At 43.8% G+C, this 26,197-nt stretch overlaps 1 protein-coding gene across 12 annotated transcripts in view; it reads left to right on the top strand.

Annotated features, from left to right (window-relative positions):
- The window catches only part of NRG1 (neuregulin 1), a 497,547-nt gene that overhangs the window by 377,148 nt on the left and 94,202 nt on the right, over positions 1–26,197 (top strand). For 4 of the 12 annotated variants that reach the window (XM_026866194.1, XM_026866193.1, XM_026866205.1 and 1 more), the window contains exon 1: positions 20,948–21,884. The exons of 6 other annotated variants lie outside the window; for them this stretch is intronic. In XM_026866194.1, coding sequence (XP_026721995.1) covers positions 21,266–21,884 — 619 coding nt within the window. In that variant the 5' untranslated portion in view covers positions 20,948–21,265. Of the gene's footprint in view, positions 1–20,941; positions 21,885–26,197 lie in introns of those variants that run through there. 2 more of the 12 variants (XM_026866195.1, XM_026866192.1) reach the window with 1 other exon arrangement.

The raw sequence follows: 26,197 nt of genomic DNA, 5'->3' as shown, positions 1-26,197 counted from the left end.
AGAAGAATCTTAAACACTAATTGTGCAGGAAGGATGAAGAATTGCCTTGAGCATCAGTGCAGCTTATTCAAATGGGTGTCTTGTCTGTCACGATGCAGAACTGATGTTTCAGTTCTCTGGTGTAATGAGCTCTGAATCAGATGCTGTCCCTGATTACTAGGCAAGCTGCATCTGTGGAGTGGATGCTTGTAACTCCTTTCTCACTTTGGAGGGAGGAGGAGGTTAAGATAGGTCCAGTGAAGGAATGCTGTGAATATGGATTCCATATCTCTTTTTTGATAACTAGCAGAGCCAATGTAGTTGCAATCCCTAAGAGCAGAGGATCAATCTCAAGCTTCATGGGAGGTAACACAAGTCTGAAATCTTCTCCACCTGTGTTCATTGAGCCAGCTCATTTAGGCTGTGCATCGGTGAAATGCCTTCCTGGAGGCAGGGGAGAGGAAATCAGGCATGGCTTAGGGACTGGTTACCTTAACCTGTCCAGGTGCATGTTTCTGTCAGAGGCAGATGATCTTTGATGTCTTCCCCACAATGTCTGTATCCTGAACTGAGCGTGTAAGTGACCTCTCATGTTGACAGCAACACCATGAGTGAATTACACTTTAGAGGATAGGAGCTAAATGCCAGCACCTTACTAATTCTTCCACCAAATGGACACCTGGAAAGCTGAAGTATTGTACTTACTGCTTGAGTTATGTGTAGAAAATATACAGTAAAACTCCAGATAATTGGATGTGGATTGCATATGCAATTATATGTTCACTGGATAATATGAATGCATCAGAGACCTAATATTCACCCCAGCAAGAGAGCTCAGTTACAGGCAGGCTAAGCAAATGGAGTTTTTCAATTAGATGTGCAAATGAATTTTATACACACATGGGCAGTCTTAGCAGATGGCCAGTGAGGAAGGCTGGGTACAGGGGAGGGATTCTTTCCTTTTAATTCAGTAAGAATCTGTTCCTCTGGGTGATGTTTCATCCTGAGGAATAGCTTTTATTACGGTAAATACCATGTAAAATACAAGATTGCTGTTCACAACAACCCAAAAGCACCATGTATGAAGTACTGGATGGAAAATTTTCCCTGGATGGAGAAAAAATAATTAAAAAGAGTGAGCCAAATATACTATTACCAAATTTGCAGAACAAGATGTGGAGGGGGTAGTTCTAGCAAAAACACATTAGCTATAGTTGATGAACTGGCACAAGATTGATGAAAATTTTGTAACTTTCTTAAGGAAAAAAGAATTCTTAAAAAAAGCTGGGCATCAGCTAACTCTTTAGAATGGAACACAAACAGAGAATTGGTTATCACTTGTTTAGGCTTACTGCTCTCAAGTTCATTCACTGTATCCTATTAAAGGGGCGGTGGAGTGCAGAAAAGGCTAGCCTAAGCACAAAGGAGAGGAGAGCATGTGTGCATGAGCTGGCATTTCTGCTGAGCCTTTGTCTCAACCAGGTCTCACTGCTCATTTCTTACACACTGCCATATTCTTGGCATCTCCACTTTTGTTATCACAGGAAATTGTCAGTGTGACAAAGTACACTGCAGCATTTATAAGAAACACTGACTAATAAGGGTCCAGTAAGTCTTTAAGGAGCTCTACATACTTTGCTGATCTGTGAGGGCTGTTTCTTCCTCAGCCCTAGTCGTGATAATGTCTTGGCCTTCAGTAGCTCTGCAGAAAGTAGTAATTCCAGTTAATTTTCAGCATAATCTCTGTGCACAATACCACCTGTCAAAATCAAAATATCACTGGCTCTTTAAGGAGAGTCCTAGCTGTCAGTCAGCCAAACTGATCACATGTGAAGGAGTCATGCTGCTGTACCTCCTCTACTTGGCTAGGGAAGAAAGGGAAGCTGACCTTCTGGAAAAACAGTGTTTGCTGCAGGGTAGAATTTCTGCCACCAGCCCATGCTCACAGATGATGGGGAAGCAGACTAGCCAGAAACACACAACAGCAGGCAGGCTGGCCAGCCCCAGCACCCGTCAAGCCCTGTGTCCTGTCTCGGGCAGCTGGCAGCAATTGGTGCCTCAGGGACGGATGGGGAAAAGACACAACAGAAAGATGAGGCCTCTGCTAAATTAGTTTCTTCCTAAACCATGACCATGAGAGGTAACTCAACCTTTCTGATTCCTATTTTTTTCTCTTGTCAGATCTGTGGGGAGTCTTGTTTCTTCTGTAACCTTGTTTGGTTGTTGTCTCCATCTCCCTCCTGTTCTCCCATAGCAACAACCACCCTGTTATGCCTTGGATCAGGTTCCTCACTGTGAGGCCACCAGTGCCCCATGACTTCAGAAGGGGTCTTTTCCCGCCTTAAAGACCCAGGGCAGTCAGGGACAACAGATGATTAAACCCTAAGCCATTAAGTGGAGTGTAATCTTTTCTTCGTCTGCTCCTTATCCCTTATCTAAATCAACTAGAAACAATTACAGCAGCAAGCCACTCTTGCAGTTTGAGTCCAGACGGCAGCTGAGCACCACACAGCCATTCACTCACCTGTTCCCTGCCCCCCAGCACTGGGAAGGAGAAAAATTAATCAAAAGGCTCAGGAATGGAGAATAAGAACAGGGAAGGGTCACTCACCCATTAACTGTCACAGGCAAAAGACAGGCTTCAGAGGAAGAAAAAGGAGGTTACTTTAATTCAAAACACTAAGGATGACACTTAACAGACAGAATGAGACAGTAAGAAGTCCTTATCTTAGAAAATATCTTAGAAAAACCTCCCCCCACCCCTCCCTTCTTCCCAGATTCAGTTTTGTTCCCAATACCTCTACCTGCCTTTCCATGCCTTCCTCCGAGGAGGGGGCTAAGCACTCTTCTACATTATTCTCCCTGCTCCATGTGGCATCCCTCTTGTGGGAGACAGTCCTCCACAAACTCTCTCCACTGTGAGACCTCCTCATGGTGTGCATTCTTCTCTAGATGCTCTGGCATGGGTCACCTCCATGTGTTGCAGTGCTCCTGCCACCAAACTATAATAATTGGAACTTCTCCTTCCGACAGAGTTCCAGGGGCCCTCCATAGGCTGCAGGCAAATCTCTGCTCCTCCAGAGACCTCCACAGGTGGCAGGGAGGGAGGCCCTGCCGTCTCACCATGGGATACGGGGGGCTTCATGCCTCAGCTCGCCTCTCCCTCTTCCTTCCTTCCACTGACCCTGGTGTTCACACACAGATGTCCTTTTCATAACTAGTCCTCAAAGTCCCCAGCCCCTCTCAGGTTCACAGAATCACAGAATCATCTAGGTTGGAAAGGACCCTGGAGATCATCTAGTCCAACCGTTTGCCTAGCACAGTTCCCACCTACAGCATATCCTTAAGCTCTTAATTGACCCTACTCTTGAAGACCTCCAGGGATGGGGACTCCACCACCTCCCTGGGCAGCCCATTCCAACGCCCAACAACCCGTTCTGTAAAGAAATGCTTCCTAATATCTAGTCTGAACTTTCCCTGGCGCAACTTGAGGCCATTCCCTCTTGTCCTGTCGCTTTCTACTAGGCTAAAGAGGCTCATCCCCAGCTCTCTGCAACCTCCTTTCAGGGAGCTGTAGAGGGCAATGTCTCACCTCAGCTTCCTCTTCTCCAGACTAAACAACCCAAGTTCCCTCAGCTGCTCCTCACAGGACATGTGTTCCAGACCCTGCACCAGCTCCGTTGCCCTTCTCTGGACACGCTCGAGTCATTCAATGTCCTTTTTGTAGTGAGGGGCCCAAAACTGAACACAGTCATCAAGGTGTGGCCTCACCAGTGTCGAGTACAGGGGTAAGAGCCCTTCCCTGTCCCTGCTGGCCACGCTATTGCTGACACAAGCCAGGATGCCATTGGCCTTCTTGGCCACCTGGGCACCCTGCTGGCTCCTGTTCAGCCAGCTGTCAATCAACACCCCCAGGTCCCTCTCTGACTGGCAGCTCTCCAGCCACTCCTACCCAAGCCTGTAGCGCTGCTGGGGGTTGTTGTGGCCCAAGGGCAGCCCCCGGCATTTGGCCTTATTGAAACTCCTCCAGTTGGCCTCAGCCCATGGCTTCAGCCTGTCCAGGTCTCTCTGCAGAGCCTCCCTACCCTCGAGCAGATCAACACTCCCACCCAACTTGGTGTCACCTGAAAACTGACTGAGGGTGCACTCGATCCCCTCATCCAGATCATCAATAAAGATGTTAAACAGGAGTGTCCCCAAAACCAAGCCTTGGAGGACACAACTCGTGACCGGCCACCAACTGGATTTAACTCCGTTTACCACAACTCTCTGGGCCCGGCCATCCAGACAGTTTTTTACTCAGCAAAGTGTATGATCGTCCAAGCCACGAGCAGCCAGTTTCACCAGGAGAATACTGCAGGAAACAGTGTCAAAGGCCTTACTAAAGTCAAGGTAGACAACATCCACAGCCTTTCCCTCATCCAATAAGCAGGTTACCCTGTTGTAGAAGGAGATCAGGTTTGTCAGGCAGGATCTGCCTTTCATAAACCCATGCTGACTGGGCCTGAGCATCTGGTTGTCCCTCATGTGTTGTGTGATGGTACTCAGGATGAGCTGCTCCATCAGATTCCCGGGCACCAAAGTCAAGCTAACAGGTCTGTCATTTCCCAGATCATCCTTCCGACCCTTCTTATAGATGGGCGTCACACTTGCCAATTTCTAATCAGTCAAGACCTCCCCGGTCAGCCAGGACTGCTGGTAAATGATGGAAAGTGGCTTCGTGAGCACCCCAGCCAGCACCCTCGGGTGTATCCCATCTGGTCCCATAGACTTGTGTGTGTCTGTGTGATGCAGCAGGTCATTGTCTGTCTCCTCCTGGATTGTGGGGGGGTCGTTCTCCCAGTCCCTGTCTTCTGGCTGAGGAGGCTGGATTCCCTCAGTACAACCAGTCTTGTTATTAAAGACTGCGGCAAAGAAGGTATTAAGCACCTCAGCCTTCTCCTCATCACTTGTGACCATGTTTCCTCCTGTGTCTAGCAGGGGATGGAGGCTCTCCCTGGTCTTGTCTTTTGCTGCTCACATACTTCTGGAAACATTTCTTGTTGTCCTTGATTGCTAAAGCCAGGTTAATTTCTAGTTGGGCTTTAGACCTCCTGATTTCCACCCTGCATAGCCTCACAGCCTCTTTGTAATCACTGTGTGTGTCTAGCCCCTTTTTCCAAAAGCTGTAAACTCTCCTTTTCTCCCTGAGTTGCAGCCAAAGCTCCCTGTTCAGCCAGGGTGGTCTTCTCTGGCATCGGCTTCTCTTACAGCCCCTGGGGACCGCCTGCTCCTGAGCCATTAACACTTCCTTCTTAAAGAGTCCCCAGCCTTCCTGGGCCCCTATACCCTTCAGGAGAGTTTCCCAGGGGATCCTTTCAAGCAGGTGCCTAAACAAGACAAGGTCAGCCCTTCTGAAGTCCAGGACGTCAGTCCTGCTTAGCTCTCCCCTGACCTCTCTATGAATAGAGAACTCTATTATTTCATGATCGCTGTGCCCCAGTTGGCATCCAACCTCCACGTCATCCACCACCCCTTCTCTGTTCACAAAGAGGAGATCCAGCAGAGCACCTTCTCTGGTCAGTTTACTCACCAGCTGTGTCAGGAAGTTGTCTCCCACTCATTCTAGGAATCTCCGGGACTGGTCTCGTTCTGACATGTTGTATTTCCAGCAGATGTCTGGGAAGTTAAAGTCGCCCACAATAACAAGGACAAGCGATCGTGAGATTTCACCTAAGTGCCTATAAAATATCTCATCCATCTCTCTGTCCTGGTTGGGTGGCCTATAGTAGACTCCTACTACAACATCTGTCCTGTTGGCCTTCCCCCTGATTCTACTGCGGAGACATTCAGCCCTGTCTTCACTACACCTGTGCTCAAAGCAATCATAACAGTCCTTAACACACAGGGCCACCCGACCACCTCTCCTTCCCTGTCTGTCCCTCCTAAAGAGCTTGTAGCCATCAATTGGCACGCTCCAGTCATGGGAGACATCCCACCATGTTCTGTAATAGCCACTACATCATAATTTTCCTGTTTCATCACGGCTACAAGTTCCTCCTGTTTGTTACCCATGCTGTGTGCATTGGTATGCATTGGTTCCCCTTCTTAAATACATTATTGAAGAGGCACAGCTAATTGGGCCAGCCTTGGTGCAAAGGTGGGTCTGACTTGGAGCCAGAGGAGCTTTTGAGAAGCTTCTCACAGGTGGCCACCACTGTAGCCCCCTCCCATGCTACCAATAACCCTGCCACTCAAACCCAGCACAGCCACAAATATTGTGGCTAGAGTCATGTGCTATTTCTGACACCTTGAGTAGTGTTGCACATGATTGATGTGGAAACACCAGAATATGTCAGTGCTTTACTTCTTACTGTGTCAAACTGTACATGGCCAAAAAGGGAGAGGAATGTGCAAAAATAGTCTTCATAAAAAACTGTGGCTTGTTTTATTACCTAGAAAATGTCATCCTTGCCCTCTTGTGATTGTTAATGACTTATAAGAATGACTTATACACTAAAGCTTGCGAGCCTTTGGATAAGAAGCATTTAGTTTTCTTAGAGCAACAAGGGAATGTATGTTCCTATTTTCCATGCAACTATCAAATGTTTTCTCAAAATTTCCTTAAGAACGTGACCTGACGGAGGCTTAAGCAAATAAGTGTTTCTCAATGGAGATAAGATTTTCTTTTTCTTTTCTGTTTCCATGGAAAAAAAAAAAGTGTCTATTTCCCATACAGGAAAATCTAACCAAAGAGGGCTATAAAATCACCTGGGCAGGCTGGAGAGACATAACTTGGCCTACTCCTTGCAGCCCACAAAGGTCCCTCTCAGGCCAAGAGAAGGAGGGGAACACCCTGACTGGCAGAAGGCACTTTCTTCACTATACTGATAATGTAAGATGATAAACTGGGAGACCTTTGGGGTCTCATTTTGCAGCCTATGTGAAGTGTTCAGAGGGGTGCATGTGTTAGTCTTTTTAAGAATTCTAACTGACCTTAAGACTAGCCACAGTTTTACCTCATTATGGTTTATTTGTCCCAGAGCAGATACAATTAATATGTATCACCCACAATTAATATGTGGGTGAACATACAAGGAAAACAATGTCTTCAGCAGAGAGACAGCACAAGGCTTCTCTCATTGACACTTGCCTTTGCTCTGTCATTTCACCCACGGTAATTAGAAATTCATCAAATATGTCTGGAGAATTTGCATGCTTAGCCTGCTTTGGAAAGAGGGGATTGTCTAGTTGTGAAAGGAGATTATGCAGCAATTTCCTCCTCAGCACAGCAAGGCAATGAATCCTACTCTTCATTATAGAGGAAGGATGAGTAAAAATCAGTGAGAGCAACATGAGCTCTAGGCTCCGCTGGGATTCTCCATGATCATGTCGATTTCAGACATAGTGCATAATGTTACTACGAGAAAATGTAGATGTTTAAATAGGAATGCTTATGCGGAAGGGGAAAGGGATTGATTCATTAGACGATGTGTTTGACCTCAGCTGGAAAGACAGCTGTACAAAAGGAGACAGGCTCAAAGTTAGTTGCTTTAGTTTTATAACTTATGCATTAATTACTGACAACATCAACGTACTGAGATGACTCTAGTTTTTAACAGATATTCTCACATTCTCTCACAATTTATGAAAATATTTCCTTTCACTTACGAAAATATTTCACTGTGGTTTTGTTATGTGAGAGACTGCAAAGCAGTCTTGCAATTACTTGTATTTCCTAAATAATTGAAGGAAAGAGGTCCCACAAAATATCTACATCTCTCTCTTGCTTTTTCACATTCCTGCTCAGGGAGAACGCAACTCAGTGCTTCTGGTCAGGCATCAAAACCTTTCTGATTCCCAGTCTCTAACAAATATACATTTTTCTAAATCCTTTAACTGAGGAAAGTTGTACATGTGCAAATGAAGAAATGTATCACAGGGACAAAAATCACAAGGACACATTCTTGAATGCTCAAGACAGACAGTCCAGCATTGGATGTTAGCAAGACACTGATCAAAGGAAAGATTCCTGAGCAACCCTGAACAGATCCCTTAGGACTAGTATGAATGTGGATTGCAGGCTGGGAATCCCAGACAAACACTTGGCTCCTGAGGGAACAACCCATGAACCCTGAACTGCATGTGCAGGCACCCCAGTGAATGTTCAGATGCCTCAAAGCTAAAAATATTTCCTGTGAGGATTAGTCCAAACAATTACCAACGGTTGTTGCACACATGTGCTGAGTGGGGACCAGGCAGCCAGCCAGCATGTTGGAGTTGACTAAGATGGAGCAGGGAAAGTTGTCTCCAGTTCTACCTATCTCATAGGTCCTTAACACTTCCTCAGAGGTATAAGGAGATTTAAAAAAAAAAAAAAAAAAAAAAAAAAAAAAAAAAAAAAAAAAGGAGGGGAACATTAAACCACTACCAAGTAAATGCACCTACTATTTGCCTGTGAAGAAATAGTGTTCATTGTGTCTTTCCTCTGTCCACAAAGTCTTAGACAAAAGCTTCAGTGACATTCATCTCTCTGGTGTAGAAAATGCTTAATCATTTTCTACAAAGCTGAAGACTTACTTCAACAAGAGGAACTTAGAAGTTCTCCCTAAAACAGCCTGCAGTACCAGCATTGAGAATGTGTTCTTGGGAGAGAAGGAAAATTCTCAGGGGGTAGAAAAGGCATAGCCACATCAGGTTATTTTAAGATAAACCCAAAAGCTGCTATGAACATCTTGGGTGAAGTCTACCACGCTGGAAGGATCTGAAGAGCAGTCCTGGTTCTTCCAGCACCCTCTAGGGTTAGGAATGGAAGAAAGCTTTGAGTCATGAGCAGGTGCAGGTATGAGAAGGGAACTGAGGTACCTATATACCAAGTTAGGTCCATTTTATGTGGCTAGGTACATGGTTTTTTAACTGGTGCTTTTCTCTTTTTTTTTTTTTTCTCATAAAGGAAATACAGTGACTGCATATGCTTTATTAAAAGATTACTTGTTTGGCTGGTGGCCATACAGAAATAATTCCTTTTATTGTTCAATAAATCAAGTTACTGTAATTTTAAACACTCTAGCTGAATTTCTGATCAACACATGAAAGAGTTAAATCCACCACTATCATGTTACCACAGCATTAAAATAACAGCAAATTTGGGGAACACAAATTTTATCCTGTCTTGTAGCATTAATTTGGAGCATAGGCAAAATCCTTATAAAACTATGCACATTCTGTAAAAATGTCTTACTTGGAAAATACACAAGAAGAACTGTGGACTTACAGTAAAGTGGAAATAATATATGTGCAGGAAAGCAGACTGATGTCTTTTGAATTTGTAAGCATTCGAAATACATTTTAAAAAATTTTTAAGTAAGACTTTTTAGAATGTTAAACAGTTTTTTACTTCAGTTAACCCAACTTTTCTGATGTATAATAATATTCAGGTTATCCAGGGCTGGAAGGGGGCATTGATTTAATTTGAAGTAGTAGGTTCCTTCTCTGAAAGGTTTTGTTTGTTTGTTTGTTTCCTTAGCAATTGAATGCCTTTCTTTCCTAATTAGCCCAAATAATTACCAAAGGATTTCTCTGTGTCATCTGAGTACAGTTCCCCACAGTGGTCTTAAAAAGCCTGTCTGCAGCAAGAAAATAGTCAATGGTCAGGGCTCTCTGAAAAGGTTATAGTTAACTGTTGCCACTCAAACCAGAGAAAGTAATCTTCAAAGGCAGGACTGCAGTGGTTTTTACCCTAATCCCCATCATACCCAACTGGTGGGAAGAAGAAACAGCAGCAACATGTTGGCGAAAAGCTACTACAGTGGGTCACAGTCAGCAGCATGAAGTGAGAGGGAACAACCTGAATGGTAGGTGTTATGACAACCCTTTTTAGCTCTTGTTCAGTAATGTACAACATCCTGGACAACAAAGCTTTAACGTTGCATGTGCCAAATTTCGTACCAAACTTTGGGTCCCCTCTAGCCCATTAAGGACAGAAGTCTTAATGTTTCTTTGTCAAACCCCTGAAATCTGTGAGACCTGTCAACAGTGTGTAGGAGAAGCTTCTGACTCTTCAGCTTTAGACAGCTCCTTGCTGCTTTTTTATGATTTTTTACATTTTACGACCTGTATTAGGGAGTTACAAATTTTGGACAAAAAAAAAAAAGAACACCTTGAGGAGGGGAAAAAACAAAATGTGACTTGGGTTGAGACTTGCACAGAGGTATCCTGCTGGGAGAGCAGGTCTAAATTAATTTCTGTGCCTTTAATCCTTAACTTTATTACTTGTTTAAGTCATACCACATTTTTCTGCTCTTCTAAGCCTTCATTTCAGGGATTCTGGGTATGTTATCTATTTGTGTGCATCATAATATGTTGTCCAGGATAAATTGAAAATTAAATCTGAAACACATTTCTTCAGCATATGTGTGTACATACCAGCTTGACAGATACATGTCTGTAATGATAGATCATTGTTCAGTGTGCTGGGAAATAAGCACTTCTGGCCTGTCTTGTCTGATATTCCTTGAAATTACAGGACCTGTGTGGGGACTTTTTCCAGCTCACTGTGAACACTGTGTTGTTTCTATGGGAAAAGGGCTTGGTAAAGACCTTTATTTGGTGTGCTTTGCCTCATGCTGCTATCTGTACCTGTTTCCTCCCTGCCTGTCCTCTGGAGACTTCCAACTTGCATAATTGCATTTGAACATAATTACATTTGTGGACCAAAGAAAATGCACAGCCTTATTGTTGCAAGTTAATTGTTCCTGGAATAATTCCTACAGGTTGTACACAGTCACCTGTCCCGGTGATAGATTCAGACCGATCATCCCTCCCAGCCTCTCTGCTTTTCCATATAGCTGGTATTATTTAGCCACTTTAGTTGGCACGCTTGGAAACATTCTCATTACCTAATGCACCAGCAAGCTGACTGTTGCCAGTTGCTACAACTTACCTCTACAGTGGTAAGCAGTAAACCTGAACTTTCTGTCTGCTGTGGCCACATTAATAATGCATTGTTTCCTGTAATTGCACATGTGCACAGAGATTTTTTTTATTATTATTTTTTGTTTGTTTGTTTGTTTGGTAAGAAAAACAAAGGAGATAGAGGTGGAGTGTGGAAGGAGGTGGAAACAACTATGACTAATGATTAATGCTGACTAGACCCAGCTGCATAGGTTTTTAATGAGCCCATGTCTAACCCTAATAGTCACTGCTGGGATAATACTAGCACTTCTTGAGTGGGCTAGTTTAGAAGGGGAAGTGTATCATCTGTTCACACCTGCACTGTGTAGTGTTACTAGCACATACTCCACAATGCAGGCCAAAACTTGATCCTTTTTATTCTTAAGTTCACTTGATTAAATTTTAGTAATTTTGTGTCCTTCAAGTCAGTCTCAAAGAGTGACTTCTGTGCAGCTGAGCAGGGCTGCTTTCCTGATGAAACCATGAACTGATCCCTAACAAAGGAAGGGAATGTAATATGCAGAATTACATGTATTTTTCAGGTGTTATTAACAAGGCCTCTAGCAAATCATTTTAAATTGATCAGTGAGGCAGGAGCACCATCTTCATCCTTTGGGGCAAAAGGAGTTCAAAATTCAAGACACCCTCCCTTTCCTTCCTTAGCTGAGCTTCAGGCTGCTGGAATAAGTAGAAACAGTGTTATGCCCATGAGTATGTGTGTCAGCGTGGTCTGCCCCAAGGACCTTGGGCTTTGCCCTGTGGAGCTTGTGCCTTTAGAATCAGATCTATTTTGGTCACATCCTTGTTTTCTCCTCTAGCATGTGCAAAGTTGTTAAAAAACAGTTCCTTTATTGAAAACCCTGAAGGAAGGACACAGGTTTTAGTGTGAAATTAGAAACACAGAGAGGATTTTTTGCCCTTTGGCAGCTTTTAATTTAATTGGAGTTAAGCGGCAGTTAAGCAGTATGTAGGGAGTTTTGGAGCAAGAGCAAGGCATCCCTCAAGCGAAAGCAGGTATTAGATCTTCACTATTGCCGTGGTTGAGCAGGCTGAAATCTTGCTCACACTGGGAAGAAATTTGGCCCCATCTTTGCAGCAGTCAATGTCTGAAAGAATGGTGGTTTTATAGTGTCTGGCTTCAAACTATGGCCCCAAATCAGAAAGGGATTTAGGGACACAACTCACCTTGTCTGTGTGTGTACAAGCCAAGATCACTAAGTGTCTCTTTCTCCTTCTTGCAAGGAGAAAGTTGTAGGTTGATCATTTCCCTTCCCAGCCGTAACAGCCACCGTTCCCACCACAGGCGTAGCACACCTACAGTGGTGTACATGAGGACAGTTCTATTTTATTTGACCTTTTTCTCTGGATGGTTGTTTGTATGAGCTTCTCTGCAAACATGGAATACACGGGTGACATCAGCCCTGCCTGTCTGGCCCCTTTCAAATACTCTTTCAGAGTAAATGCACTTATTCCTTAGGCATCCTCAAGAAGAAGGAAAAAGACAGTCTGTCCCCTCCACCCTCTTTTTGTCATGCTGTTGTTACTCCACAGCCTCTGTGGTGAAACATGTGCAGACAGACATAAGGCATCTCCAGTGGATATGACCTGTGGTTTGAATGCAGGAAATGCTGCAGGAATAATGCATCCATCAAATGAAAAGATCACTGTGAACTCATTCTGATACATACGTATGCATGACTGTACAAACACTCCGTCATGTACTGTTGTTGTCAGTAGTGAGGATTAGAAATATCTGGGTTCTGTAGAAAAGACTCCACTTGGAGCTATTGGGTTTTGTAGCAAAGGCTTCCTTTTTCCTGTTGTGGGCTTTAAAGACCTGTTTTTTGGTTCTGTCACTGCCTCCTACAGTTGTCCAATGTCTTGCAGAAGCTGCACTACTGCTTACACTATTCAGCAGCAATGGGCCACATTGTTCTGCACTATGCATGCCCATGTCTTAAATGCAAACAAGTTATAATGAACTCATTTTACCCTGGTGTCGGGGTCTGCTCCATGTCTGCAGCTGCACAGAGTCTGAGTCAATGAAATGAAAGTACAGCAGATACATTTTGTTAAGGTTTCAGAATTTGATTTTTACCTGTTTTCTCTCTTGTTCTTGACAAGACCCAACCTGATGCAGGAACATTAAAGTCCTGTATATGAGAAGAGTTAACTACCTTATTTCAATTCAGATTTTGATATCTTAAGGGTGAGCTTTTTGGTTTTGTGCCAGACTGTATATAGCATAAAGAGAGCCATCATGCAGAGGTGAGAGAGTTGTGACAAGACATCTTAAAATGCAGACTGAGGTTTGCATTCAAAACATAACTATGTAATAAAACTATAGACTACTGAAAACTCATGACTAGACATCAAATCTCCTTTGTCATACTTATTTGAATTCTTCTTAATTATTTGCTGGAAATTGACAAAGTTTTCGAGCCAATGCCAAAGGAGTGATTCATGCCTTCTATGTCTTTCTGAATGCACTAAGAAAGAATATTAAATATTAAATGTCCTTGATGATGATGTTAGGATTCTGAGGCATGATGAGAGCTGTTGCTTTTGTTATTGTTGGAATTATTTCAGTTATAAATCTATGTTGCTTATCTCTTTTATACAGCAAACATCACATTTCTGCTAACTTGAGCATAATCAGGCTATATATAGGCATGACCAGGGCCAAACCAACCAGTGTAATTGAATTAATATCTTGATTTGGAATAAGGGATATTAAAGTCATTATTTGGAGGTATTTGCAGAAAGCTTCTAAGCAAACCAGCTCTTGAGTTGAAATCATAACATTTTACACAAGCAAAATTCTGAGGCTTGCAAATCCTGAATGTATAACTGTACTCTTAGACATACTTTACAAATCTAAACCAGTAATATGTCAATGTCCTATCATTTATACCCATTTATTTGATGATACAGAAATTCTTCCATGCAGTAGGGTCACTCCATGTCTTTGACTTCTTTCTTTTTGTTCTTCTAATAGCAAAACTATTTCATATACACATGCTAAAGAGTTACCGTATGAAGAAGTCCATGTGTAGTTGTAATTTTGAAAGTTACACTTTAAAGTGAGGTAAATTTGGATGTCTTAAGCTTTAAACAGCAGTAGCTGGAATATGTACAGGTGCAAAAATAATTCTGTCCTTATCAAAAAATAAAGTGTAATAAGTAGAGTCAAGATTTTTCAGAATAAGGCATGTCTTGTTGGGATCTTCTAGGAGCTTCTGCTTAAATTAAGCCTAGATGCGGGAAGGATTTCAGTCATGGTTTCACTATGCAAAGTCTTTGGTGAGACGTCAGGCTCAAGGAACTTCTGTCCTCTGGTCTTGTTTCCATTCTTCCAGCCTATTTATGTTTATAACACCAGGCTGGGAATTAGTTGGTAAACTTAGTCATTAAAAAAATCTTAAAAGAAATTATTTTTAAGTCAGAAGTCAGTTCTCTGATCCAGTGGTGAGCCTGGCCACATGAACAATGTTACTGAGTTAGTGCAGGTGACAGAAGAGAGGGAGCAAAAAGAAAGGAGAGACAGGGAAAAGGATGATATAGCTGCCAAACTGTTTATCATGAAACCACAGCACTACACTCCAAAATACCTTTTCAGCTTCTGAATTGGGCTCAGATTCAAAAAGGCACTTAGATATATGATGTAGCCCATCTCTAATCAGGAAGGCATTTCACCACTTGTTTAACTCAATCCATGTTTAAGTAGTTTATTAACCAGAGGTCAATGGAGGAGGGGCAATTCCTTTATTCAGGGCTTTTGAAACCTTTACTCAAATTATCAGTGTCCAGTGACTTCTCCAGCAGCAGCGACACTGCGGATATGAATGCTGGCCAGCACAAAATCCTGCATAGCTGTGCCTGTGCAAATAGCAGTATCGCCACTGTCCCATGAACACCCACAAGGAATTTCTTCCATCTGAATAAACTGACTCAAATGCAGGTGCACAGATGCATCTGAGCACTAAGTCCGATGTGAGATAATGAGCGTGCCTGGGCCCTGTGACTACAGTGCTGCCCCAGCTCACTGCCACACTGTGAAAATAAATTATTAAAGCAGCCATACCAGCAGGTCTGCTGGAGACTCCTGTGATGGTGTGAAGGTGGTGCCAGATCCGGAAAATACCCCAAACAAACAAACAAAAAAACCCAGAAAATTGCACAGGGTCTTTCTTCTGCTGCTTCTGCCCTCAAGCAGAAGAGCCAAACTGGATGCATTACATGTCTTTGCAACTCTTCGATGCTCCTTCGCCACATGGCAGACCTAATTATCATTAACCTGAACAGTGGCAGGGCACATCCCAGTTTTGTGACTGAGGCTGGGGAATGAGTCAGTGCCACTCACAAATACCCCTGACATTCATGGTTTGGTGTTGGATTTCTGTGTCTCATGTAGTGCCACTAGCTCTGCTTTTGATTAGGACGAAAGAAACCCAGTATTCATTTCACTTGAAGATGAAAAGAGTAAGAAAATCTTTTGGTTCCCCTGAAATAACAGCCTATTTTATGGCAGTTTTCAGTTTCAGTTACTGGATGTAGCTATTTAAAGTATAAACATCCCTTGAAAGGACCACTATAATTGTATTGTTTTTTCAGATCACTGTTTCTGTAAGCCACAGCTATTGGACCTGCAGAAAGCATGTTCCTGGTATAAATGTGCACATGTGATATCAGTACAGAAAACCCTGCCACAGTCAACATGAGTTCTCCCAAATGTTTTCACAAGCACTGAAGTTTGTATTCTTTGCTCCAGACATTTCCAAGAAATGTAATATTTGTGAGGACCTGCTTCTTACACACCTACATGGACAATGCAATAATTCCAGTATAGCTGTTTTGGCTTGAGGGTATGGACATGGTTTGGATACAGCTCTTCATGTCCCTGTCCCCTGTGTTGTCTGAAGGTAGGGGGTATTCCCACAGCAGCCCTCTTACACCGAATGAATTAAGCACACTAGTGATTCTACTGGCATTGACGGTTTTACCCTCGTGTCTAAGGCTGAATATGTGTTTAAGGGTTTGTATTTTTACTGTTCATGTTTTCCTGCATTTTCTTACTGTCTTGATGTTTCTTCTCCTCAGTCACACATGGCTGCAAATGGCCAGAGGTTTGGTTTGGGTTTTTTTTTTTTTTAAAGAGGAAAAAGGTGGTAGGAATTGGCAGAAACATACAAACAGCACTATAGCATATATATATATATATATATATATATAAATACTCTGCTTTCCATCAGGTGAAAAATGGGTAGGTGTGTGTGAGTGAGAGCCTGTCCCATTTTAACATTTGCAGTTCCGGTAACAGGACCAGTATGAAGTAAAATGAAGTTTCCTTCTTCTGCCGCTTGAGCTGAGAAATGAGGATTTTAGTGAAGGCTTTTGGAAGGGCTCAAAGGGAAAGAGTGCTGGCATCAATCCAAGAAGATGGATTAAGGAGGGGAGGTTGGTGAAGTACTGAAATGGAGAATAAATTAATTGTTTGCACAATGTGTGATAGACCACTCTTCCCACACCATGACTGATGGCAGTGATGCTGCTTATTATGCTCACTTGCTTTGGGTCACACCCCCATCTTTAAATAGTGCACTTATTTAATTTGAAGTGCCTGCAATCAATAACAAGAGATCATTTTATCTTCTTCATCAATCTTTTGTGAACATGCACTTTTTCTTTTTAGCTTCTTGGTTACAATGCTTTTAATTTCTCAATGTGTGGAAAAAAAGGGAGTGCAATCAAACACATGATGGAGCAGTTCATACCCCATATTGCTGCTTGCTTCTTTCTGAAGAACTGTCACATTCTAAAAGAAAAGCAGTGGTCAGGGAGGGAATCACTTGTGCTACACAGATGTGTGGTCCTCTGATCATCCTTGCTTAAATTGTGATCCAACAGAGCAATGAATAACCACTTGTGAAGACTGACTTTACTTTCCTAATGTTCCTAATATTCCAGTAGCTGCAAGAAAGTAGATAGTTCTTAGAGAATCTTTCTGTGGACTACGGGGACTTTATTTAAAGCAGATGGATATTTGAAATCCAGTGGCTTCCATGAGAATGACTCGCCAATCCTAATTTCCAAAACCATTGGCAGGTTGGGTCTAATTATGGGTCAGCTGAGTAAAATGCTACTCGCTGCTCTAATTTGCAGGATGTTGTCTGTTATGATCACATACCTATTTAAGCTTCCTGCACATACATGGGGCTGGCCAGAGTGAATGGTCCCCTGCAGTTTGGTAATATGAAATCAACCTCCTTTTAGGACCTGTAAAACTGGAGAAACAGATACAACTGGTTTGTCCTCATGACAGGATGGAGATTAATGCTGACTTTGGCTTTCTGTCTCTTCTTGAGTCTTTTGGGGGTGGAACTTAGCAGAGTAATACTTAGTTCTTCACAAAAACACTCCACAAAATAAAATTACAGTTTTGTAAGTCTCTGAGTTTCAACCTGTCACTTACATATGGCAAGAGTCCAAATCTCAGTCACAGATTAGCTTCATTGGTGTAGAATCACACTACTTTTTCCTCTAAACCAAAGAGACCCAAGCCACATAATCAGAAATAAATCTTTGGACAAGGACCTAACCTAATTGCAAACAGACAAGTAATTTCCTTCCTTATCCTTCTATATCACATACTAGGGCTACCCTAGTAAGGCTTTGTTACCTCCAAGGTCATGCTCCCTCTTGTTTTCTTCCAGGGCCTATATTTCTGCTGACTCTTTTCCAAGGTATTCATCTCCTCCAGCCTGGGCCAGAACCCATGTTTAAGCACAGCATGCCAGTGCTGGCATGTCACTACAGAATGTAAAAGGCTCAAACCTGCAGCTACAGGAAAGGTCTCCCAAAACTAGTGAACTGTACCTTCATTTTACAATCATCTCTTCAGACATACAGTGAGGGACCATCAGCCTTTTCCATACCCATGAGAGATGGTGTGAAAAGGAGCAGTGCTCCCTTGCCAACTCAGATGATATAAAGAGAGTGGGGTTACATTTTTGTCCAAAAGAGAGCCAGCCCCATTCTGTATCGGGTCGCAGCATCCTGAGCAGGCCGTGTCCTGGCCCTTGCTTTGGCCACCTGTGGAGCGGGGCTAGGAAAGCAGCCGATGATTCAGCACTGCCTCTTCCTGCTTGTTGGCCGGGGAATAATGGGAGCCGCCAGGCACCTCCAAAGGCGGGGTGCCACCCCGCTTTTCTCATCGCAAGCCCCAGCACCCTGCAGCTCCAGCAGGGCGGGGAGCGTGAAGCAGCTCTGCAGGCTTCCCTCGGGAGGGGGACGTGAGGAGGAGGCCTGAGCAGAGCTGTCTGCACAATGCTGAGGCAGGCAGCCTGCGCGCCAGGTCTGGAAATGCCGCGGGGGGAAGGGACCTGCAGCAGAGCAGGGTACTGCAGCCTGGAAGGGAGCCAGGCCCGACGAAGATGCTGCGGCCGCGGAGGCTATGGGAGGGGCTGGAGGGGGCTGCCTGCCGCGAGGAGATGGTGCAGGCAGGCTGGGCCCCAGCCGGTGGAGGAGAGCGAGAAAAAGCAAGGGAGGCAGCAGTAGCTATCCTGGCTCTGTTTAGCCAGGAGGGCTCAGAGGGGCAGGCAAGACCCCTCAGGGAGAGCCCTTTCCCGGTCCCTGTGAGCCCCTCCGTCAGGGTGAGGAGAGGGGCAATGCGCCCATGTGCAGGAGTGTCCCTGAAAGCGTCCCCACCAGGCTCCTGAGACAAGAGGCTCTGAGATTTCGCAGAGTGCTGTGCACGCAGAGGTGGTAGCCCATGGCCTGAACGGGTAATAAGTGATCTGTCCCTCTGTCCAGTTTTGTAACACTGTGCATGATTACCTTAACTTCCTGGCAACCCTTGTAAGAAAGGTGCAAGATCTCTGCATGCATTTTTGTTCACCTCAGCACCAGAAAGACAGGAGCAAAGGAGAAACATCATTTAAAGGAGGGCAGCTAAATGTGGATAGACTGGAGAGTAGCGAAGATTATAGAAGGTTGGTAGCTTGCCTGGAAGGCCAGGGCAAGGGAAGATGTGGACAAGGCAGTGGATTAAACACAAGCTCAGAGCAGCAGCATCAGCAAAAATTGTCTTACTGAAAGTAGGAAGGTTGAAATATTGGACATGAGTAAAAAAGGCAAGACATTTTTAAAAATTAGTGCTAAGCACTCAGAGGCTGTGCAATGAAGAGAATATTCCCAGCTGGTGGTCAACTTGCACACACAAGTTGCTTTTAAGAGTGGTGCTTCTGCTTCACACCTGAGGAGCAACTTGTGTGTGCAAATGTCTGTTTTTTCCAGATTTATCAGTTAATCTAATAAAAGATACATCCTTTTTTCCCTAGAAACCTTGCTTACTTGTACCCACAACTGTCATGGCAATGCTGCTGTGATGTTACCCTTTCTACAGCGGCTGTGTTGTTACTGCTGTTTGAAATAGGTTTTGAGATACTTGAAAAAGACTGCACTCATGCAGAATATTAACAGCTAAGGAGCACATGTGCTGTGTAATAAGGAGAGCCATGTACGTAAATATGCAATGCAAGCTGTTCCCTCTATCTGAGGTTACTGATCACACCATTAACCTGAGGACCAGACACTTAAGTGGTAATGTAGACTAGATTGTATGATATTTGTCTTTTTACATTCTTCCAGAGAGTGTTATCACTGTCTGTTCTTGAAAGTAAATTCTCCAGGCACCTGTATGTAGTAGAATCATGCTTACTTCAGTTCACTAGTATAGCTTCACAGGAAGCTTTGTGATCAGATATCCATCAATTAGTCCCTGATAGGAGAGTCTGTGAAAACACTGTGGGATTCATTGAGATTTTGATAAACGGGGGGACTTGGAGGCAGAGCGACAGACAGCTTTTTTTGCACTATCAAAAATATGTAACTACAAAGGAAATTGCCTTTTGGATGTCTGACTGAAGTATCAGCAAAATTAAGACAATTTGTAGCACTTGATTCTTTGTGTCCTTATGCATCCTGCAGTCATTTATACTAATGAGAAAGGAGGATTCACGCTTCCAAATCTTCAGTGCAAATGCTTGCATAAAGTCGAAGGAACTGGAGATTGTGTTAAAATCCATAGTCCCTTTATACATATGTCTGTACTGTTAAACAGGTGTACTTTTCTGTGGGAGACAAAAGAGACTGGGAATAGATCTGAGTCTAATCTTACTTTCTTTGTTAACTGGATTGTTGATTTACCCCTGTATTACACTGCACTGGTAGAAATGGGAGCTAGTGCTAAGTCAGTGTTAGGTGAGGAATGACAGGCAAATTTAAGAACAAAGTGGAAGCCTTGTTAATAATATTTTTTAAAATTTTTAATTTTTTTTTTTGTTAGTTTAAGTGGAGTGAGGATATATGCTAGCAGCATGTGAGCTCTTGAAAAGTCTGTTCAGGAGCTGGCTTTAGTGCTTTTTTGGTTTTGGAGGGCTTTGGAAAGGAGGTTGAAAAATGGAATATAAAAAAATATATGCAGACCTCTTTGTAATAGCTTAAATGCAAATTTGTTAGAGGTGAGAATGTTTTTGTGGGGTTTTTTTTTTCTCTTTGGCTTGACCGAAGGTGCATCCCAGCACTATTCCTAGTCAACGAAACTTATTTCGGAGCTTGGAAAGAAAAGCTGTCTAGGTGTCAGGCAGGGAGAAACTGCTGCTGGAAAGTGGTCTTCCCCGTGGGAGAGATCGGGTATCAGACTCAGCGAGCCCAGTCCAGGCCAGAGAGCACCCACCGACACCCGGTCCTCACCAGAGGACCGTGTCATCTATGGCCGCCGCCTCTGGCCGCGCTCCAGCTGAAGAGAGGGAGCAGGCGGGAGCGCAACTCCTGCCCGCTCCCTCCTTTTGATTTGATGGGCTTTATTTCTCCTAATTGGACAAAATAGGAAGTCACTGACAGTCCTGCGTTGCTGGGTGTACTGATTTCCCTCAGAGCAGCCCTGCAGAGGGCGGGGGGTGGGGTAGAAGAGGAAGGAGTGAGCCTGTACATCAGGGAAACAGGCTGCGAGGGGGCTGGGGGAGCGGAGGAGGCATCTAAGGAATTATAAAAGTGGCCAGCAAAGAGGAGCTCAGTGATTGTGCATCTACTCTTGCCTCAGAGAGGCAGAGAGCACGACAGAGGGCTCAGGGGCAGAGGGGGACAGGGGGACTCTCATTTTTCCTGTGCATTACTCCTCTCCCAATTTGAATGATGTTACTGAGCTTGGACGTTTTTCTGACTTCCATTCTGTGATTTCTGGAGAGTGCTGTGACTATTACTACAATCTCTTTTTGTCTGTGTCTCACAGTAATGGATTGTGATAGAGTTAAGGCCTTTTGGAGGTGAGCTGTTTGAGAGCTGATGCTTAAACATGTCTGAAGTAGCTGCTGAAACTTTCCCCAGCCCCTCAGCTCAGCTGAGCCCTGATGCATCCCTCAACGGGCTCCCGGCTGAGGAGAACATGCCAGGGATCCAAAGAGAGGACAGGAGGGTCCAAGGGATAGCAGGCCTTGCTGCAACCTGCTGTGTGTGCCTGGAGGCAGAGCGACTGAAGGGCTGCCTCAACTCTGAAAAGATCTGCATTGCCCCTATCCTGGCTTGCCTGCTCAGCCTTTGCCTCTGCATTGCTGGCCTAAAGTGGGTCTTTGTGGACAAGATTTTTGAGTATGACTCTCCTACCCACCTTGACCCTGGAAGGATAGGACAAGACCCAAAGAGCGCTGTGGATCCAACAGCTCTGTCTGCCTGGGTGCCTTCGGAGGTGTATGCCTCACCCTTCCCTGTACCTACCAAGGCTGAAGTGACAGTGCAAAGCGACAGCTCACTTGTGCCCTCCAAACCGTTCCTCCAACCTTCTCTGTATAACCGCATCCTAGATGTTGGGTTGTTGTCCTCTGCCACACCTTCGCTGTCACCACCTGCCCTGGAGCCTACCACAGCATCTCAGGTGCAAGCAACAGAAACGAATCTCCAAACTGCTCCAAAATTTTGTAAGTAGAAGCTATGTGTTTCTTTGGTTTTTTCCTTCCACAAAAACAAAACAAAACAAAACAAAACAAAAGGCACTTATCTGTTCTGCAGCTGTCGTCAAGGAGGATGTGTGATAGGCATACAAAGCTTAAATGTACTAAGTTGGGTAAAGAATGGGTTACCTGCTGAGGAGAGGTCCTAGGGGCCTCTGAACTTAGTTCTGATGTGTACATGGCCATGAAGAAGGCCTCATATGGGACTTCTGTAAAGCACCAGTATGACCCTTTTCTCTGCATCCACTTGTAGGGAAGTATGTGATTTACGTCAAGGGCTTATCTGATAGCTATTCCACATGGTATATCAGCATATTTTTCTTATAAATTTTATTTATGTCCATGTGTGTTTATTTTCTTTGCCTTGCCTGCAGAGCACTTTTGCTACCTCCTTCCTGAAGCCTGTTGCTGGCAAATATCCCTGCCATCCTCCTGAAACACTCAGGGAGAACAGTGGAAAAGAACAACAGTGTATTTGAAGCATTTAGAGAACCGAAATTATTAATTTAGCAGTTAGCTTATGATCTTTCCCTTTCTCTTAAGAGCAAAGCACACATTTCTCTGCATCTTTCCCCTCCTCTAGGAGCTGATTCTTGTTGAACCTGTTTCTCAGACATTGCCTCATTGACTTTTGTGGGGCATTTCAGGAAAGCATTCTTGCCAATGCAGGAGGGGTCCATTTCCAAATTAGTCTTTGTTAATCCTTAAAGCAAAAATATCTAGGGTACCTGGATTACTTTCTTAGTAACAGTCATAAAGCATCAAAATATCACATTGCTGAAGTGCAATTTCGATATTCATCATTTTAACCCATCAAGTCCAGAGCAGATAAAGCCAGCAATTACTGAGCTGTGTAAAATTGTGCAACTCCAGTTAAAAGAGAAGTCAGTGTGCCGTTGTGCCAAGAGCACAGGGCTGAGGTTTCCTTTGAAAAGCTGCAGTGATAGGGTAGATGCCTTGTAGGTGGTCTGAACTAGACCTCACCCTGGAGCCCTGAAATCACCAGAAGTTTGCTACTAAGTTTAGCTCCACCAGAACTGGACTCAGTATAGATATGTGGCAACTGGATTAGGTATAACAGTTTGGGTCAATCACCTTGCCAGTGAAAATGAGCATAACTGCAGTGATATTAGTGGAGGTCCTTTCAGCTCCTGGCTGAATAGCAACTCCAGAATCACTGAAAGAAAATTTTATGTATTCCTGTAGAAGCCCTGCTGCCTTTTGTTTAGATAATGGGTGACAACCATCCTTTATATTAAAAGTAATTTGTCTGATGGAAACAGTCTTATATGGAAATATTGCTGTGCAGTAAAGTGTCAGGGGGCTTGGCCTGTGACAGGTAAGACATTACCTGAATTACTGGGACACTTAATCACCTTTGCAGTTATATAGAACTATACTAAGTGATTATTTTTTTTAATTGCTGATGCAGAAAATCTGTAGTGCAAATATTGTGTCATTGGAGATATGACAGCACTTTTTACTTCATAAAATGACCAGGGACAGCCATCCAGCCAAAATGGCCTCTCTCATGTGAGAGGGAGAAGCACCCAAATGCTGGTTATGCCAGGACAACCTTCATCCTATAGAATTTCCACATGTGAGGCAAGCCTTTATGGGTAATATGCTAACTTGATCTCTGAAGTAAATGAAGTGGTGGGAGGCAGGGGAAGAGACTGTTTGGAGCAGTCACTGGCAAAAAGCCATTGTCTGCATTCAGATGTGCTTGCATCTGGGAAATAAATGGTTGCCCAGAAATTAGGTGATTAGGTTGAGTTCATTTTTTTTACTATTGCCTTAATTTTCTTAAGATAAACATGTTTTAAGGCATCATAGATTTACACACAGACTGAAAGGAGAGGGAGAACAGGCAACAGGTCAAGACTGGGTTGCTCCAAGGGAGAAGACTGTGTAGACAGTATTTATTCTAAATGTGGCATGCAATTCTGACTATGGCAAGGGGCTGCAATTCCCTGCAAAGTAAAATAAGAAAATATAGCTGGAAAAGTACGTTGCAGAAGATCTGCCTAAGAATTCAAAGAGGCATGAAAAGAACTTTTTGGACAGCTCTGAAAGCATTGTCTTGGGGTTTTTGAAACAGCGCATTTCAAACACTTCGATGTGTTTTATGTAGAGCAAGATTTATTGGAGAGGTTGACAGATTGCATCAGTGATAACTTTTTTTATGAATGCCTTTGATAGCTATAAAATTCTCAGAGAGATGACTTAGAAAGTAGCATCTGCAACTTGGATTTTCCCTTCTTTTGACTCTCAGTGTCCTTTTTTCCATTTTTGTTAGAGTGAGGTAACCTGTTCCCAGAAAGTCCTTTTTGTTCTGATATTTTTTCCAGTGCAGAAATAAATTTTAAAAAAAGGCATATTCTGTGTCTGATGTATTGTTTCTGAACCAAGCCCTTCCATGAATTTCCAAGTCCTTTTCTCTTCTTCTCCTCTCTTTTCTGTCTTACTCAGCATATTCCCCTTAAGGCTGTATCGTTCAAGGTCATAGTCTGTAGAAAGCTAATTGATTCTTCTTTTTCCTGGAGCCTGGGAGAGAAAGCAGAAGAGAGACAATCCTAGTAATAGTGTCTGGTGCATTAGATTCAAGACTGGTCTCACTCCTATTACTATACTTTGCCCTTTATGAATACAGAAATAATATCTTCCTTTGTATTTGGTTTACATTTTATATTTTAATATAATTTCTCCTTTGCTGAAACAGAAAGAAAACATAGATGATTTAAAGAATTCCCATATTTAGGAAGCATGTCAATCTTATGATAATTACACAAGCAGGGTATAATAGTATGCACTAAGCTACAATCTCCCTCCCTCTGAGAAAACATGTCGAATGTAAGAGTGCTAACACAGTTCAGGAGCTAAATATTACTTCTTCCTACACCATCACCTTTAAATACATTTCCACCATTTACCCAGGCTGGTAGTAGATGCAGCCCTGTATTACTGTCAAAACTGTGTTTCTGTAATAATTGCATCTATATCTCTTCAGTCAACCACTCCCCTCTTTATAGTCTTTCTTCTTTTTTTCTTTTTCCATTTAAGCAGATTTCCCCCAAAATGACCTGCTAAGATCCATGTGGGGCTGCCTTTCTGGGATGACAGTTCTGCCTAAGGAGTACTTCACTCCTGCATTTTGGCTCTACCCTGAAGCAGAGGTGCCCAAGCCCTTGGCTTTGGGATCACAACTCTCCTGACTTGGTGAGGTCCCATGGGGCACACAAGAGTCAGGGCAGGAGATAGACCACAGCATGAGGACTTTGCTGGAGTGGGTTTCCCTGTGAGCAGAGCAAAAGGCCCAGCAAAGAGGATACACCTGCCTGGTGGCACATCTGCATGGCCCTTACGTCTTCCACTTTGGGCTTCCCTGGCCACCTCAGGTGCCCTGCTCTGATGGGCCAGCTGCACATCTCACACGAAAGTGGTGGCCAGCAGATGACCAACAGGCACATCTTTATCTCCCTACCTCTGTGCCCACTGAGTTGTGCTGGCCGTAACATGCAGAGGTGGGTGTAGCATCAGACCTGTACATGCCCCTCTGGGGCAGGCAGTGCTCCCTCCTACCTCATCAGTACTGGCCCTCCCCTGGAAAACATGGCAAAATGGAGAAAGGGCTGTGCACTGCTGTCAACCACCTCTGTCTGCGACTGCTCCCTTCTCATGTTTCTGATTTCTGCTGCTACTTCAGGTGTGCTGGGCCAGTGTCAGCAAAGGCCGCCACTTTCTCATCCTTGGTGGAAAGTGTTGAAAGAGTGCCTCTGAGGACTGAAGTGGGTGTTTACCTAGGAAACAGTCTTAGCTCCCCTCCAAAGTTATCCAGGCACAATGCTGAATTTCTTGTGTCTTTTTAGAGCTAGGAATGGGAAAAAGGGAAAGAAAACTAGCCTGTCCCTTGTTTTGGTATCATACTGCAAATGTTCTTTGCAATTTCTCTCTGCCTCTTTCACCTCCACTTGTTCTTTCTCAGCTCTGCATTTGATGTTCTTTCTCCTGTACACAGTGAATTGTGAAGGTCTGTATTTTACTTTTATGGGAGGCTTGCGGGAGCCTTATAGGTGCTGCAGCCCAGCAGAAGGCTTCAATTTATGAACTGAGGATTTGTTCGTAGCACCTTCACACAGTGTCTGTTCGTTTTCTTGAAACAGTCTCATTCTGCCTCATGCTCTGTAGTCCAAATCCCCATCACAGGCACCATAGGATTGAGTTTGTGCCTGACAGCCTCTGAAAGTGTCGAGGTCAGGGATGTCTTAGAGAACTGCAGG

The sequence above is a fragment of the Athene cunicularia genome, assembly GCF_003259725.1.
Source record: "Athene cunicularia isolate RWA chromosome Z unlocalized genomic scaffold, athCun1 chrZ_part2, whole genome shotgun sequence".
NCBI lineage: Eukaryota > Metazoa > Chordata > Aves > Strigiformes > Strigidae > Athene > Athene cunicularia.
This window is presented reverse-complemented; position numbering and strand designations above follow the sequence as displayed.